Source organism: Acanthochromis polyacanthus, chromosome 4 (genome assembly GCF_021347895.1).
Source record: "Acanthochromis polyacanthus isolate Apoly-LR-REF ecotype Palm Island chromosome 4, KAUST_Apoly_ChrSc, whole genome shotgun sequence".
NCBI lineage: Eukaryota > Metazoa > Chordata > Actinopteri > Pomacentridae > Acanthochromis > Acanthochromis polyacanthus.
Window position 1 is genome coordinate 18,447,333 of NC_067116.1, and position 16,721 is coordinate 18,464,053.

Here is a 16,721-nt window from a genome sequence, read left to right on the forward strand (position 1 = left end):
TCAGAGACCTGAAACCTGGGATCTGGTACCTCTGAAACATCTAAAATCTAAATCCACTAGAACTGTTTTGCCAGCCCCTCCCAAACCGGAAGTAGCTCCAGGAACGACCTAGAGACTTGTGCTTCAAATCAATTGTTCACCAAGGTCACCTGAATCACCCCTAAAAGTTTCAGCTCATTTGATGCAAAAATGACCGATTTGTGGGGCTTCATAGTCCAAAAATGTCAAACTTTGACCCTGCGCCAGGGGTCACAGGAAGGTCACAGAGACACCAAACCAGCACAGTTCAGCTCCAAATATAGCCTAGTATAACATACTAAAAGATCAGCCCCAGGGTCCCAGTAGAAAAATCTGACCAAGTGTTCATGTTGGAAAATCAGGTCTTGTCAGATTTTTAAACCCTGAGAGCCTTCTGCCAGTGGAATTAGACCCTCACCCTCATTTTTTACCCAAACGGGACGAAATCTTAACCACAAGTACTAGGGCCCCCGGTGAGTCGGTATGTACATATACGCTATATATGTATATATAGCGTAATCATATATTGTCTCTTCAAATTATTAAAATAATTGACTTTACTGCCATTATCTTCTTCTCTAACATATATTAGTGTGTGTGTGTGTGTGTTTACAGTGTTTGCAAAATACCTGTCTACAGTCGAGCTTAATTTCAGAATATTCTATTACCTATCATTATTATTATTATCTATTATTTCTGCTATGAATATTACTATGTTCAGCACCCCATTGATTTACACCTGCATTTTGTGCGTCATGGCGCTAGGTGTGCTGTTTGCATGTTGGACATTGTTTTGCACAGACACCACCGAAGAAGAAAGGTGCCGAAGTGCTGCACGTTTTGTTTTGTTTTTTTTTGTTTTTTTTTAAAAATTGAAACAGGAGTCTGTCCGCATGAATGTCCAATGGGTTAGGAGTTGTCCATGAGTTTGATATCTTCAATCATGTTAAAAAGTTTTACAGCAGTCCGTTTAGAAATCTGCATTTGTGTATGAAAAACTTCCCAAATATTATAATAAAGCATGCCGGAATCGAACCCGCGTCCGAGACCAGCTCTTGTACATGAGTCACCTGCTTAACGTGCTGAGCTATACAGGCATCAGATACCCACTGATCAAAATTATTTGATAAATACCAGCGCACCGGCCCGTCGGTCAAACGGCCGAATAATGTTTACACAAATTTTGGCCCGAAGCCACATCTAATTGCCGGCCCCTGCGAATGCAAAATATAGCATTGGATTCGCAATGCTTTTACATTAAAAATATAATATACCGATTCAAAATGCCCTACGTAACTCGCTTAAATCTGACCGAGGAGAAACATGACACACGAGGAATATTTGATTAATTAAACGTTCTATTCAGGTGTGATTAAGATTCAGATATGAAAACAAAATCAAACCCGTTTGCAAACAAACAAACACTAACGTTTTTTAATCTCAAATACCCAAATCCTGCAGCAAAAATAAAGGCATCACATTATATATATGGGACGATGTAATGCAAAATATAGCGTTGGATTCGCAAGGCTTTTACATTAAAAATATTCGTTTGAAATACGTTCTGAGTGGCATGAAAAGTCCTCCGCTTGAAATACATTGGTTTGAATTTCGTTGTGAGCAACACGTAAAATATGAGAAATCGTGTTGGTGCGCACGTAACCATAGATTCATTTACGTGACAGTTTCACGAATCCTTGTGAGACCGGGTTGTCCTGACAGTGAAGCGCAGTGATGGGTTTGTGATGACATGCAGCTGCGTGATACTAAAGATGTTGAGGAGATGACACTTGCAGATGCCACTGTTAAAGTCAGTGACCATACCAAAATACTAGCTGACAAGATGACTCCAAGTCTGCAGAAGCTTGGCAGAAAAGGAATGTTTCAGCATAATAATGATCCAAAGGACACTGCCAAAATCACACAAGAGTTTCTCAAGAAGAGAAAAGTGAAAACCATGGTCTGGCCAAGTATGTCACCTGATTTAAATCCAATAAAAAAAACCTTTGGGGTAGTTTTACAAGAAGATAAAGCAAAACAACTCCTCATGCAAAGAGCAGCTGAAAAAAAGGTTCTGTATATAAGAGCACAAACGTTACTGTTCAACTTGAAAGTAATACAGATACTGTAGTATCTTTCTTACTGAGTCTTGACAATAAAGTAAATAAACAGATTTCACAAAATGTATCGTGTTCCCCTAATGGCTGCCAGTTTTCTATTAATACTAGCTTAGTGTTACTGCAGAAAAGTACCCCTGGCCTGACAGTGAACTGTATGGCCCTCCGTTGTACGCCGTCTTGTGTAATAATGAACACTACAACTTCCACAGACCAGTAAAGACATATCAACAAAGAAATAAAACACTAAGTTGATGTTCATTGGCAGTGTTTCTGTGGGGAGCAGTTTAGGACCTGCAGCGGTATGCTAATTGTTTTCCAACTACACAGCAGCTAGCAGGGCTTTGTCAATCACGATTACAGCTCTGCTAGCTCTTTAACATTCTGCCACAAACTAGAGCAAACCTCATAAACAAGTTCATTTAATTAGACTGATAATGTTGACGACGGCAAAAGAATAAGAAAAGAGAATTAAATGTCAGTTATTTTCACTGGGTGGTTAATAATTGAAGCACACTGGCTCAGATCTTCTCTTTGACTGACAGTGAATAACTCGGCTGTGACTTCAGTGCAGTGCAGCAAGCAAACAGGGTTAAGAGGCCGAGTTACTTTTTGATGGCTTGATGTAATGTTACATTGTGCAAGATGTGTGATCTTAGTTTTGACGCCTCGTCAATTCTCTTGGAACATCGTACATTCGGCTGCAGTCTTGTGGACAGAAATTTGCATGCCAGAACAAAAACCTCATCTGACCTAGAAGTGGATGTGTGACAGCCGGATAAAAACAAGTCATGTTATCCTCCTGCCTCTGCACAAGTAAAGGTTATTTACCCAAATGAATCTGTTGCAACATGTTGATGGCAACTCTCAAAACATGCCATAAATAGGATAAAGAATGTAAACAGGTAGAAGTGTGATGTTGTCAAGAGGGGTTTCTTGGCTCATGTGAAATGTTTCGCTGCCAACAGAGAAGTGTTTAGACACCACAGCCTTGAGAGAGCTTGTAGCTAAACAGGTGCATCGGTTTGTGGCTACTGTAATCTTTCTTTTAAACGGATACGTGTAGCATAAACAAGATTTGCTCCAATGGACCAGGAGAGTCCAAGGACTTCATTTGGCACCCAGACATCATCTGGGATGACATGCAGCAACATGTTTTGGGCCTTCTCCATGCAGCACCTGAGTGATGCTACTGAGTCCCTGCTGGATTGTTTGAGACTTTGGGCATGCTTTGGATTTTAGTGTGGTTTAAGAGCAAATAGCACCAATTCCCTTAAGATGAAGTGCTGCCACTACCCAGAAATTCACTTCAGCACACACTTCCAAAGCCAGGGTGCTGCTTAGTGAAGCTGATCCTCAGTGAATTCACTGCACAAGTCTACACCCATAAAACAGCCAAATCTTTAGCGTCGCTTAGGACTTCACAGACAGCCAGAACAGAATCAAGATGTTTGGGCTTAGTCATATGCAGATTTACGGCATAAATCAGAAGTCACTCAGGTTTAGACAGCGTGAGTTAAACATCCTTTTATGGACTGATCAGTTTTGAGATGTTTTGCTTCCATAACATGTCTTATTTTTAGAACAGAAAAAATATATATCCATAAAACGTTTCAGGTGTTTGTTGTACTGTGTTTTGTCTGCGGGTCGTAGTGTCTCATTTTCCCATTTAAACAACATTTTAGAAAATTTGAAATACAAAAAATAATTGTCGTAATTCTGTTAATTAAAGATTTTACTCATAGACAGTTGTTGCCAATAGAAATATGTGGAATTTTGTATTACATACGCGACTGTTCGAAAGTTTGGTGTCACTTAGAAATGTCTTTATTTTTGAAGAAAACTTTTTTTTCAATGAAGATAACATTAAATTAATCAGAAACACAGTGTAGAGATTGTTAATGTGATAAATGACTATTCTAGCTTGAAACGGCTGATTTTTAATGGAATATCTCCATAGGGGTACCGAGGAACATTTCCAGTCACCATCACTCCTGTGTTCTAATGCTACATTTTGTCAGCTAGTCATCCTGAAAGACATTGCACAAGGGTTTTCTAATCATCAATTAGTTGTTAGCACATGAATAAAAGTGTCAGTTTCCATGGAAAACATGAAATTGTCTGGGTTACCCCAAACTTTTAAACGGTAGTGTACATGCGTTATGATGTGTGACATGACAGCTTGTGAAAACAAATTTCCTTCGGGACAATAAAGAGCTCTGTCTTATGTAAAGGATGTTGTCTCCAAAAGGATTTTCCTGTATATTCTGAGCCATGCATTTCTACTTCAGTAGCACTTACATACATCAAACTTTTCACTTTTATTCTTATCTATGTTATGAGGGTTTCCCACCAAAGGATTTAGTAATATGTCATTCGTGGCCTGATTTGTAGAAGTTTTGTCTCTAAAAACATGGTGGCTGTTGAGAGAATTTTCATTAACAACCTTTGACTCTAACAGGACAACATGGAACAAACATTTTAAAGCTGGCTGCAGTTTTGATCTGGAACCTTTTGTACATTAAGGCATTTACAACTATAGTACGTCATCTGCATGTTTAGACGTAACATTTCAGAAAACTTGTTCTCCAAATAGTCCTGGCTGTATTGGAAGTAATCAACTGTGGAAATTTCATGTTGCACCTCTTAAGGGGTAAACAACGCTGTGCCTGTAATTTGTGATCTTTGCAAATGAAGGTCCATAAACTGTGTAAACTGTCCTACACCACATCTTATCCACAGTATGCAATAAAATGTGATGGCGCAGAACTAATTCATTGTATTTTCGAAATGTAGGTTTTATACCTCAAGCATCCTTTCCTTTTTTAAGTCTCATTTTCCATTTGTGCTAAATTTCTCATTCAAACTCATGAGCTGCCGTTTTTAGGTCAGACAGCTTAAGTAACGTACCACACAGCAGACAGAGCCGATACCATACTGCTGGCTCTGCGTGGGGGTTGCTACGTTTCATGTGGTGGTTGTGGGGAGCCTCAACACCCTTTGGGTCACACCACCTCCAGTGATGTCAGAGGAAATGCCAGAGTGCTGAGGTAAAGAGCTGCCTCCTATAATTTAGCAGATTCCAGGGAAGATGACCATCATGATACTGAAGACTTTAGTGCGCCAGAGACGAGTTAACGAAGAATAAGGAGGAAACGTTGGCTGATGTGTGGGGCCCAGAGGGTGAAAGTCTGGCAACTCACAAGTATCAAACCAACATAAATAATTGCAGCTTTCTACCTTTATTGTGCAGACCTGGCCCCGTTAATACAGACATGCACTGGGATTTTTAAAATAAAATGTCTGATTTGACTCGTTTACTTTCATGCTGTGTGATGAGTCAGTGATGGCTCAGGAGTGATTTTCCTGGGACCAGCTAAGATTCCACTGCAGTGACACACTAAGAAATCTTAACACGTGACTTGAGCAAACATCAGAAGCGTAAATTCTCTCTCACCCATCTGGCCCGTTCCTCAGAACCTGACTCAACCTTTTATTTCCCACCCAGCATATCTACAAACCTAAGTAAATAAAAAGCAGAGTGTGGCTTGGCGATGCACAAAGAAAAAATGAGTGGGATTAACTGCTACCTATACTTAATATGCTGCACGCTGTCGCTGTCAAAGCTTTCAAGAAACCACTTAGAATCGTGAACCCAGTTTCTTGGAAGGACGCTGTGTTCTTCCTGGTTTACTGAAGCAGAAAGATGAGCAGAACGCCTACTGTGAAGATGAAACATAGAAGAGGAAAGTTTGATTATTATTTTGTGCGACACCACTGTCTTGTTTGTTGGAAGTGAATAGATTGGGAAGATGCCATTGTGGTTGTGAACCATTGTGAACCAAAGCCATTTAAAGGAACAGTTGTCTAAATAATAGTGAGAAATACTTAAGAGTTATTTACTTAAAGGCCTACTGTGTATGTATTTGTATTTGAGGAAAGTGCGTTTGTGCTTTCATGTGCACCTGTTCAGGCCTCGACTGTGCTATCTGGTGGTACGTCTACCTGGATGACCGCATGGTTCAGCCTTGCATAGATGAGGAGAAGCAGAAGCATTATGTTCGCCAAAAAGCACACCGAGCAGGCTGAGGTCATAGTGAGATAGGGCTTGTGGAAACACTGATGCTCTCGCTAACATGACTGGCTTTGGAAACTACTCCTGCAGGAACCCCAAAAAACAGGACAGTAAAATCACACTGGGCGGCCAGACAGGAGAGCAGACCAGCCCAAGTTGGGCCAAAAAAAGACCTGCTCTTTCCTCGGGTTTCCAGTTCAGCAGAGAGGACAAGCATGTGAAATGCAGATTTCCCATAATCTTCCATAAGGGGATGTGTTTCATAATGTATGCTGGAAATGTCCTGGTTGCAGTCATCCCTGCGCATACTTCCTATAAATATATGAAAGACAGATGACGCAGAACAAGAGGACAGAAAGAGGTATTTGCAGAGTTTGTGTTGGTCCTTCAGCGTACCTATTTTCCACAGCCACTGCCTTGTAAAAGTTTTAACATACTTCCTACAAAATGACATCATTTCATGCCTCATTGAAATGATGTCATCGCAACTTTTTGGAGAGAAAAGCTTTTGTTTCACTGCACTCAATCTCAGGAACCTGGGTTCTCTTTTGGACCATGCCTCACACAAATCCAGTGAAGATCCCCAAACTGATTTTCATCATCTTGTTTACACACGTTTGATTAGCAGTGGACCATAGTGTATGTCATCACAGTCCAACCTTTGTTCAATGTCGGCAGATGTTTTAAGTGTATCTCTGCTTGTGTCCTTGTGTTTGTTCCAGACGGAGGCAATGAAAGGGGCTCTGAAGGATTTAAATCTGAACATTGTGGAAATGACTGATGAGAATGCAACACTGGATGGAGGAGATGTCCTTTTTACCGGTAGGTTGTTCTGCCCCCTCTGTCACTTTGTTTTACGACTCACTCATTACAGTTGGAATTTGCATTTTTAATTACGCAGCATTATTTAGAAAGCTGGGTTGACCGTCGCTCTCGCTCCCAGTGCTCTCTTTTACCCGATCTGTCTTATCCCTCTCTTTTGTCCTCGTCCTCTTCATGACTATGAAGGTGCACACTGGACTAGTGCTGTGTGGATCGAGTCCCTTTGTTTCCCATTTACAGACCCCACACAGGACAGACAGCTAGCGGACTGTGAAGAGATATTCACTGAATTTGTCAGTGTGTACTGATCAGAATCGCTGACTCAACCTTTCACTTTTGCATGATCCTGCCAGTCAAAATAGCAGCCCCAAGCCTTCCTCATATGTTTATTAGTCCCACTGCAGGGCGATCATTAGTGAGTTTTGGGCTTAAATATGAGCTCATCAAGGCACATTATGTTTTAAAAAGGTATTAAAGCCATTCAATAGATCCAATCCAATCAAGATTCTAATATATCGAAACAGTTTTACTGGAGTGAGCTCATGAGTGAGGGAGGGCCAAGGGCCATCGTAAAATAAAAAACATTTTACAAACACCCCAGGGCACTTCAGTTCTGTTTTGCAGTAATGGAACATATAGATGAAACCATGAAGGTGAGAGCTTTGGGTTTTGTAACTTCTGTGGATTGAAAGAGCACCATGTGGTCTATATCTGGAAATGTATAAATATCCTACTAGAATTAAACATTATAGAGATCTTATGTTGTTAAATTCCTCTTCAAGTGTTTTCTCTTACATTGTAATACTGAACTGCAAGATGGAGTCTCAAATACAATTTGGGTTAAAAAACAAAACTGAGAGACTACAGATAAGGTTATGTTTCTGCCTCACACTTTATAAATCACTGTCAGTATCTTTTACCACAGTCTAAAGTGTTTTATAATTTGATTGTGACAGTAAAAACTACAGTCACTGTGCTAACAATGAAAAAATAAAATAGGCAGACACAATGCTGAATAGCTTGTACTCTTGTGCTAGATTAGTATTGACTGTAAAGGAGAAAAGATTCACATTTGGTTCCTAACAAGAATTTAAAGTCCTGATGGCAGACTTTAGTGTTCATAATAAAGCACTGGATAGTTCAACCCACATACTCATGATTTAGCTGTTCTTAAAGCCAGTAAACTGTAAAGTTTGAGCTGTGAGCGAAGCCTGTTAGAGGTTATGTGGTCTTTAAGGTCTTTACCCTGAGCTTCTCATGTTGTCAACAGGAATAAACATTACTAAAACAGGCTTTTATTTTTATTTCTTTTTGTTCCATGGAGCACTCTGTGTTACATTCTGTTTGTATGGAAAGTGCTATATAAATAAAGTCTACTGGATTGATTGATAAGATGAGCTGGGATGCTTGTAGTTGGATTTCTAGTAGAGCATGCTTTAAGGCATTCAACAGTTTGTTAGGGTAACTTTTTTTTTTTTTTTGCTTACGCCTGTATGGTAAGTTTGTGGTTTCTGTGAGCAACTAAACAAAAACGTTACTGGAGGAGTGTGTGTTCCACCTTAACCCCTACAAAGCCGGCATCGAGTATACTCGGTTCCTGCTTACTTGTACAGCCGAAAACGAACATTCTCTGCTCAACATGTGTGACTTGTTTATGATTGCAAATTAACATAAAATATACACACACCCGTATGTTTAAGTCGATCAATGGTAAGATATAAACATTGGCCCCATTGTTTCATTTTGATTATGGGTACATCTATATTTAATAGTCACAGTCTATGTTGCCGTGATTTCTGATCATCAATAACTAATAAGAAAAAATGTTGCATTTCTACAAAAATATGCTGCGTTTCTGACAATGCCATATAGGGGACTGAACAGCCTTGGCGTAGCACTGTGCTTTTCTTGTACTTTATATGCATCTCTCTTGGTTAGAGCTATAGTAAAGGGTCAAGGACAGATTGTGTAACTGACAAACCACATGTAACTTAGAGATTTACTGCGTTCACTTCATGTTAGGACTGCTGTACCTGTCAAGTCTTGTACAAATACCAGGATGTAGTTGTAAACAGGAAACAGCAGAGAACAGTGAAATAGCAGAACCTCCACAGCTCATAAACAGTTAACTAAGTTAGCAGACGAGTACGTGTAAGTATGCATCTGTGTTTTGAGATCCTCCGCGCAAACATTCCTTTGTGTGACCTCGCTGACCTTGTGTCTCAGAGCACCCCGCAGAATTTCCCCGGTCAAATAATCTGTAGCACAACTGTTGTGTACCATTCTGCGAGACCCACCATATTCCTCTGGCATCAGGTAATAAAATTGATGAAGGCAGACAGTCAAGAACAGGGTGGTCTTTATTAGATTTCTGTACATTCTGTTACAGTCGTGTGGTGAGTTAAAATGTGGGTCGGTGTCTTCTACACTGCACAGGCTGCTAGGAAAAAGCATAGTACACTTAATTGGGTTTCTAGACACTGGCTCTGTGCTGCCGTTCCTTCCAGCTGAAATCGGTTTCACATGGCAGGGCTAGAAACATTTCCTGTTGGCAGGGCCCCGGCTAATGGCTCATATTGTAAAGGCTCAGCAGCAACATTAGGAGCCCATCCCTGAGCTCAGTGTACTACTGCAGCCTCGCCAGGCATTCAGGACCGTCTGTTTGTGTCCCACCATACTGACCACAGTTGGCCTCCCTCACAGGCGTGCAGAAAGTACACACTGTGGCGGCTGCAGTGTTCAGCTGCTGTAGCTCCACGTGCTGATCATTCGACTTTATCACTGTGGATTTAACAGATTCAGAATTCTAGGTGTCCTATTCATTACACAAATCAAATTATTGTTTTTTCGACAGGTCGAGAGTTCTTTGTGGGACTTTCCAAAAGGACCAATCAGAGAGGAGCAGAGATCCTAGCAGATGCATTTAAGGTGAGTTCAAGTAGTGTAAAAAGTGTTAACATTTGGGGGAAAATGAGGATACCTTACGTAACTTATACACATGTCGATATAATTGAGTGCAGCACAACAAGATGTAAACACAAAACTGAGATTGACTCTTGATTATGCTCCTTTCTAGACTTTCTAGTCTGCTTGGAAGACTCTGTTCGGCACATGCACACTGCTGCCTTTGTAGCATTGCTGCCATGTGGATACAAATTTTGGACTCCTCGCAGTCTCTAATTAGGAAGATGATGAACCTGACGTCATGCGGACACCCACAGATGGGGAAAGTGTAACACTGTCCGTGTGCTGCTGGCATGATGAATGTCGAAGTAAACAGCTGCAATTTACACCTCTTGCTGTCCAATATTTGCTCTCACTTCAACTTTATTTTGGTTTACACCAATTCCTGGGAGAAATATTACATAATGTTCAACTATGCTGACTAACTAGACACTAATTTTGTTTTTCAAGGGTAGAACAATGCTGCTTTCCCCCTGGAAAACACTGCTGCAACTACAAACAAGATGGCTGAGAGGGAACCAGATCTCAAAATGAGGGAAACAATACTAAGCTATACTAACCTTAGTTGGTCTGTCAGGGCCTTTGTGTGTTTAAATAAAGATAGAAGAACCCTCCATAGCATCAACTGTAGGTTTCCTGAAAGGACGTTTAGAACCTCAGTGTGTTGACACCAGCCATCACCATCCCGTTAGCAGTGACTCCTCCTGACTAAGAGCTAATCAGTAAAAATGAGCAAAGAGCATGCAGAGCTGTGCAGAACTTTAAGCCTTAACATAATTTAAAGAGATGTGTTATAAAATTCCCCTCTGTGTGGGAAATTAGCTATACGGATCATTTTGTACCAGGCTGTGAACATATTTTTCCTGCTGTAAAGTTGGACATTTCAACATGATGGAGTATTAGGACTGAGTCGCTTTTAAATTCAACTTAAAATGTACATTCTAGGAACTTTTTTTTTCATCCCTGGAAGTTGCTGTGTTGTCAGTACATGTGATAACTCTTGTGTTACATTTCATCCAGTGTTAATTTGAAAGCATTCATTAGTCCAGCTTTAAGGTATTGTACAGATACGGTTCTGTAAAACTAAACCTAAAGTTACCATAATAGAGCTATATAAGTCTGAAAAAAGACTAAAGTATCTCAAATTAATTTATTTAAAGCATTTAAGTTGTGCAAATTTCAGTAAAGAGAGATAAAATTCATAAAACTTACTTAGTTCCTGTCAATAAATCTAAGTTACAGATATACCATAATCATCATTATCAATACATCCCTTGACATAAAGTAACTTTTGCTTCAAACAATCAATATTAACTTTGTTAATCATTACCAGGATTTTAAAATGGATGAAATTTATGATCTTGCTCTGTATGACAGAGAATAAACTGTTTAGCAGAAATGTGCTTCTTTAAGTACACAACTACCACTCTGCCTTTCTTCATATTCATCTGAGTCATCCCTAACTGCGAGCCTTCTAGAAGCAATCACACATCGCAAACAAGGAAGGAATAGATAAATGTGTTATCAATCATAAAAGCTTTAGGTCAGGAAGGTAATAGTATCATCACTCCACTTATCTTGCTTTTTTCATTTTTGCTCTACCTCCCCTTTTCTCTAATTCCATTTCTTTCCACATCCATCACTGCCTCACTGCACTCCCTCCTTCTGGTCCATTATATCTGACCTCGGCCCGTCCACCTCTGCCTCCACGTCCTCCGTCACCACATTCATTTGCTATTCTATCAGTGGATGCTCAACTCCCAGTCTGCATCAAGGCCACGCTCTCTTTGTAGGCTACACACAGTACATAAAAACATATGAACTGTTGCTAGGAGATGTAGAAACCCTTCAAGACATCCAGTTTGTTGGCTGTACTCAGAGAATGATGACAAAAAATGAAAGGTGCCGGGGCTTTTTGAGGGGGAATAGCTTTTTAGGAGAAAGCTGGTCTTTCTGATTAGCTTAAAAGGTTTTTTTTTTTTAGATAAATACAGAAATACTCTGAAGTAAGTATTTAAGGATACATCTCACTTGAAATTGGAAGTAACCAACAATATAAATCTTTGTGCAGAGTACAATTAAAAAGTATTTCTGCTTTGTTGTTCAGCACCACTCGAGTGGAGAAGTGTGAGATTATTGATTCACACAGATGTAAATAGTCCCAGTGGCAATTAGTTGTTGGTCCCTAAGTCCAGGCCTCAGCTGGCCTTGAGGCGTTTTTAATCAACTATTGATGCAAACCTCCATCACCTCTGTTAAACAACCATTGAACACACAGATTAGAAAGGTCATTTGGGAGAGGAAACCTATTTCTATTTAATTATTTCATGGACTCTTTTCTTCCTATGCCATTATTAATTAGTTATATCAGCCTGTTCAGTCATGACTGATGTTTTGATGGACTTTTGATTTGTACCGCAAAGCCATTTATCTACATAACATGGATAGATGGATGGATAGATAGATATTGGCTCTGCAGTGCATTTCTGAAGAAAAAACAGATTACTTTTTAGATTCAGATTTGTTACATGATTAAATCTAAACAATTTATTTAACAGAATGATTGTGCTCATTATCTAGAAGCAGTTTTGATCCAGAACATCCAATATAATGCTTAAAGGTGTGCTGGGGCTGCAAAATTAAAGGCAGCAGTTGTGATGTTGAATTATCACAATTAAATAAACTTGATCTCCTGCATTATTGTTGGCATTTATAATGTGCTCCGCTCAGTGAAAATACCCCTTGTAGATAAAATCATTCATTTTTAACTTGGGTAAATACGACATTAGAACAACTTATTTTACCCTTTTCAAACTATCTTTGTCATACACATGCCTGAGTGCACTGCAGTAACTACAGTGGTGAGACCTGCAGCTGTCTGGCAACGTGTACCACATCCTGTATTACATCGGTAAATTGTGTTGGTTGTGCGACCAAATCATGGTGCTGCCACTGGAAAAGTTCATCTGGAACTCTGGTTTGGGATACAGTAGATGTTAAATGAACACCTTGTTAGATGTGGGACTTATGAATAGCTGTAAAGACCTGAGTACAACTGATACAGCCAAGTTGTTATGGATGGACAACTAGGTCAAAGTATGTCAGAAATGCAGGACCTGTGCTGTGGTGACAGATATCACAGCGCTCCTTTAGAGGTCTTGTCGACTCTCTTGCCCCAGTTGCTCAAAGTTGTTTTGGCAGCACACAGAGGACCAACACTATCTGAGGCAGTGGTGGTCATATGTTTTGACTCTTCGGTGAATAAGCCTGGGCTTCCTCTTTTCAGCCCTTGTAAAGTTAGTTTTGGCTTTTTTTTATCAGTTTCACCATATTTTCCTTTCTGACTAATTTCCCTTCGCTGTGGCTTGTCCTTGATATCCACAGCCAAGCTTGCCAATGTCCACTCCTACATCCAGAGAGAATATTGAAAAGAATATCCCAAGTATCCCTGAAACAGCAGATTCGTTTGAGGGAGGATTTAGGCATGCGGCCTGCAAACAGGGCCACAGTGTGGGTCACACAGACTGATCCTATCTGTTTTGTTTGCTGTTATTGCAAAGTGAAGAATTTTCATTCTGCAGACTTATGTGTATCATTTTTGGATTCACTCTGAGCCGCCATGACAAAACTGAAAAGCTGGCCGACACACAAGTTCAGAGGTGGGTCATAACGTCAAGAGTTCAGTGCGTTACGGTAACCTGAATGGCCCTATTGTAGTGCTTCCATCTTCCCATCTGTATCTGGTTTGAATTCCTCATTATGGATTCCTCTGTGTTTTCTGTTATCGTTGATAAGATGGGACTTAATGATGCGTCTCTGGCAAATGACACTAGGAAAAATCGCTTGAGCGTCAGTTATTGTTTTTTCCGCTTTTTATCAGATTGATTCCTCCTGTCACTGTTGTTTTTTCCTTTCATTATCAAATTAAGGATCATTTTGCTGCCAGGTTTGTTTAGCACTCAACAACTGCGTACAGATGTTGAAGGTCTTTGCTTCACGGTCCTTGCAGAGGTCAGAACAATTGGTGTTATTGATGGAATCAGTCCATTCAGGAAGTAATATAGGGGTTAAAGTGCTTGTTGACTGTTACTGCTAAGAAGTATTGACTCCTAATTTCTACTAATAAGATCTTAACACAGTCAACTAAACAGTGAAGTTCAGTCGGCTTTGCCTCTGGGTTTGTCAATAGAGTCTTTTCAGGTCACAGCATGGAAGTGTATCAGCATGTTAGTGCAGATGAAAAGCAAGTCTCTCCCTCTTCATTCCCTTAAGGGTCTGCCTTGATAAGGAGAAAAGTATGAGTTTCTAATTTTACACAGAAACTTCCTGTTTGTAGATAAGGAATGAAGAAAGCTCAGATTAAATAATTCCCAGTTGACCCTTCTGGATCTAAACAAGTGCCAAGAAAAGAGTTCAGGAAAACATCCAGGACAGGGTAATTTAAGTTTTTTGCATGAAGTGCTTTTCTGTTATTCAGTCACAATAATTATCGAAGTGAATCATAGCACTTAAATTGAGCTAATGATGCAGTGCAAATATTGAGCTGAAAAGTGTTAACATATACCCGAATGGAAAATGTCATCATGGATTGTAGCAATGGAAAATGTACACAATTCTTCATGAGCTTTATGAAGCTAAAAGCTATAAAAAAAAAAACCCATGCAAAACATGTGATTAAGAAAACACGTGGATATCAGTTGCAAGAGTTATTTTTTTTAGGCGCAAGCCAGAATTTATAGGGTCATCAAAGTGTATTCGCATAGATTCAGGAAGGAAAAGTCTTGGAAAATAACCTCAAAGTCTCATATCCTATCATAATTCAAATTACAGCTCGGTATCACTTCAAGGTTTACAAATCTCAGTAGGACTCGACTCTGGGTATAGCGATTCTCAGAAGACTTACAGTATGTCTAGCTGTCACAAAGTGTGAGTCCTTGCATCAACTGCTCAATCAATCAACTTTGAAGTAGGAAATTCCTCCAGTCGATTAAAGCAGCAAGTCAAAATCAAAATAAAGTTGGTGGTCGAATAATGTTGTTTCGACAGGGCATGCTGTAATTCTTCAAATATGGCTTTAATTCTTGCAAAGAAGGCGGCCTTTAACTGATGTTTTAATGAAGTGGTCAGTCCAAAATCAACTGTTGAAGGCTTAAGGTAAATATAACACTATAGGCCTCTATACAGCGCTGTACATATGATCCTGTTCTACATAAAAGAGCCATATATCTGCCAGTTTGGATGCAGTTTGCTAGTTGAACACAGTTTATCTTCAGGTTCAGAGATTTAAAGACCATTAAAACAAGGTATTTTCTCAGGTGGCCTCTTGCTATGAATGACAGGTCGTTACATCAACACTAAATTCTCTGCTTTGGCTTTAACAGCTTTAGGCACTTCATGAGATTTGTATTTTTGTTTCCGACTTTCCCACAAGTTTGAAGTTGAAGGATTGTCATGTTATGTATTTTCATACACTGATTAGAGCTTAGCAGCATTTCAAGCAAAATGTGATTTCAGTTATGTTTTTTGACCTGTGTTGTTTTGACTCTAATCAAACCAATCCCACACAGTCAAGAAGAAGCCAATTTTCTCATTTTTTTGATATCAAGAAATAGTAATTAAGGATGTTTGGCAACCTTGTTTTTTGGAATAATGCTTATGCAACTTTATAGTGAGCTAATTATGACTTAAAACCAAATTTCCAGGGGCTTTCTGAAACCTAATCAGGAGGCAAGCTCAGGTGTTAAGAAAACTATTATCACTGGCAGTTCTTTAATACTGTATCGTCTGACTCACTGGATGTAGATTACTGATAAGGCTGCCTTTTCCTCCACACTTTTTAAGGGGCTTCCTTCTTTGATTCCTCTAGCTGCATGTAACCCTTTCAGAAGTGTCCTTAATTAAGAGAAACTGCCTCCAAGCAGCAACCTACATGCCGAAAATTTCAAGTTTTGCTGAAGATTTAGATGCATCGGATGTGCAAGAAGGCAGGCCTGGCTTGGTTGTTTTGGTGAATTCGCCATTTTAATGACAGTGTTTCACCAAAACAGTACCTCTGACACTATTTTGTATTCACATCGTTGCTGTATTCTCGGCTTAGTGCCGCCCGTCATGATTGTTACGGCTTTAAAGAAATACAAACAAGCCACAGTATTTATCCTTCTATAGCAGAATGATACCAGCCAAACTGAAACTGTGGAGATAAATCTGGCTGTGAGAGATTGGACTGTATAGCCTGTGTTTATAACACTTCTAATGACAATTTTTGGTATGCAGACACCCTGCAGCCAGAGAAAACGGCTCCAATCAGCCTCTTACCAGTTGCTCTGTAATCTCCCCATGAGCCTCTGAGCTCGGTGACATCATCTATCACACACTCCTGCTGTTTCCGCCCCAGAGCTGTCCACTACTTTATTTAAATGCCACTTTATACCCTATCTAATGATACCACACAGATCACTGCAGTGCTCCTTGAATCTTTTTCTTTAGAGAATAATATATGACTGAATAAAGCCGTGGAACATGTTTGGAGCTTAAAGGGATTGTGAAATATCGTCACTCACAAAGGATGATTTGCACTGAGTTATTTCACATTTGGATAAAAGAGGAGGCATTATGTTCTCACAAGAGAGCTGCTTCTGGAGAATTACATTTTGTGAGGGAACAGTGTGTCAGCAGCTGAGGAGCCAGACTCTTAAATGTTGAAACCACAATCTCAGTGTGATTCA

At 39.8% G+C, this 16,721-nt stretch overlaps 1 protein-coding gene across 3 annotated transcripts in view; it reads left to right on the forward strand.

Annotated features, from left to right (window-relative positions):
- Window positions 1–16,721, forward strand: part of ddah1 (dimethylarginine dimethylaminohydrolase 1) — a 106,902-nt gene that overhangs the window by 73,134 nt on the left and 17,047 nt on the right. For all 3 annotated transcript variants that reach the window (XM_051946818.1, XM_051946817.1, XM_051946819.1), the window contains 2 exons: window positions 6,933–7,032; window positions 9,887–9,960. In XM_051946818.1, the coding sequence (XP_051802778.1) occupies window positions 6,933–7,032; window positions 9,887–9,960 (174 nt within the window). The remainder of the gene's footprint in view (window positions 1–6,932; window positions 7,033–9,886; window positions 9,961–16,721) is intronic.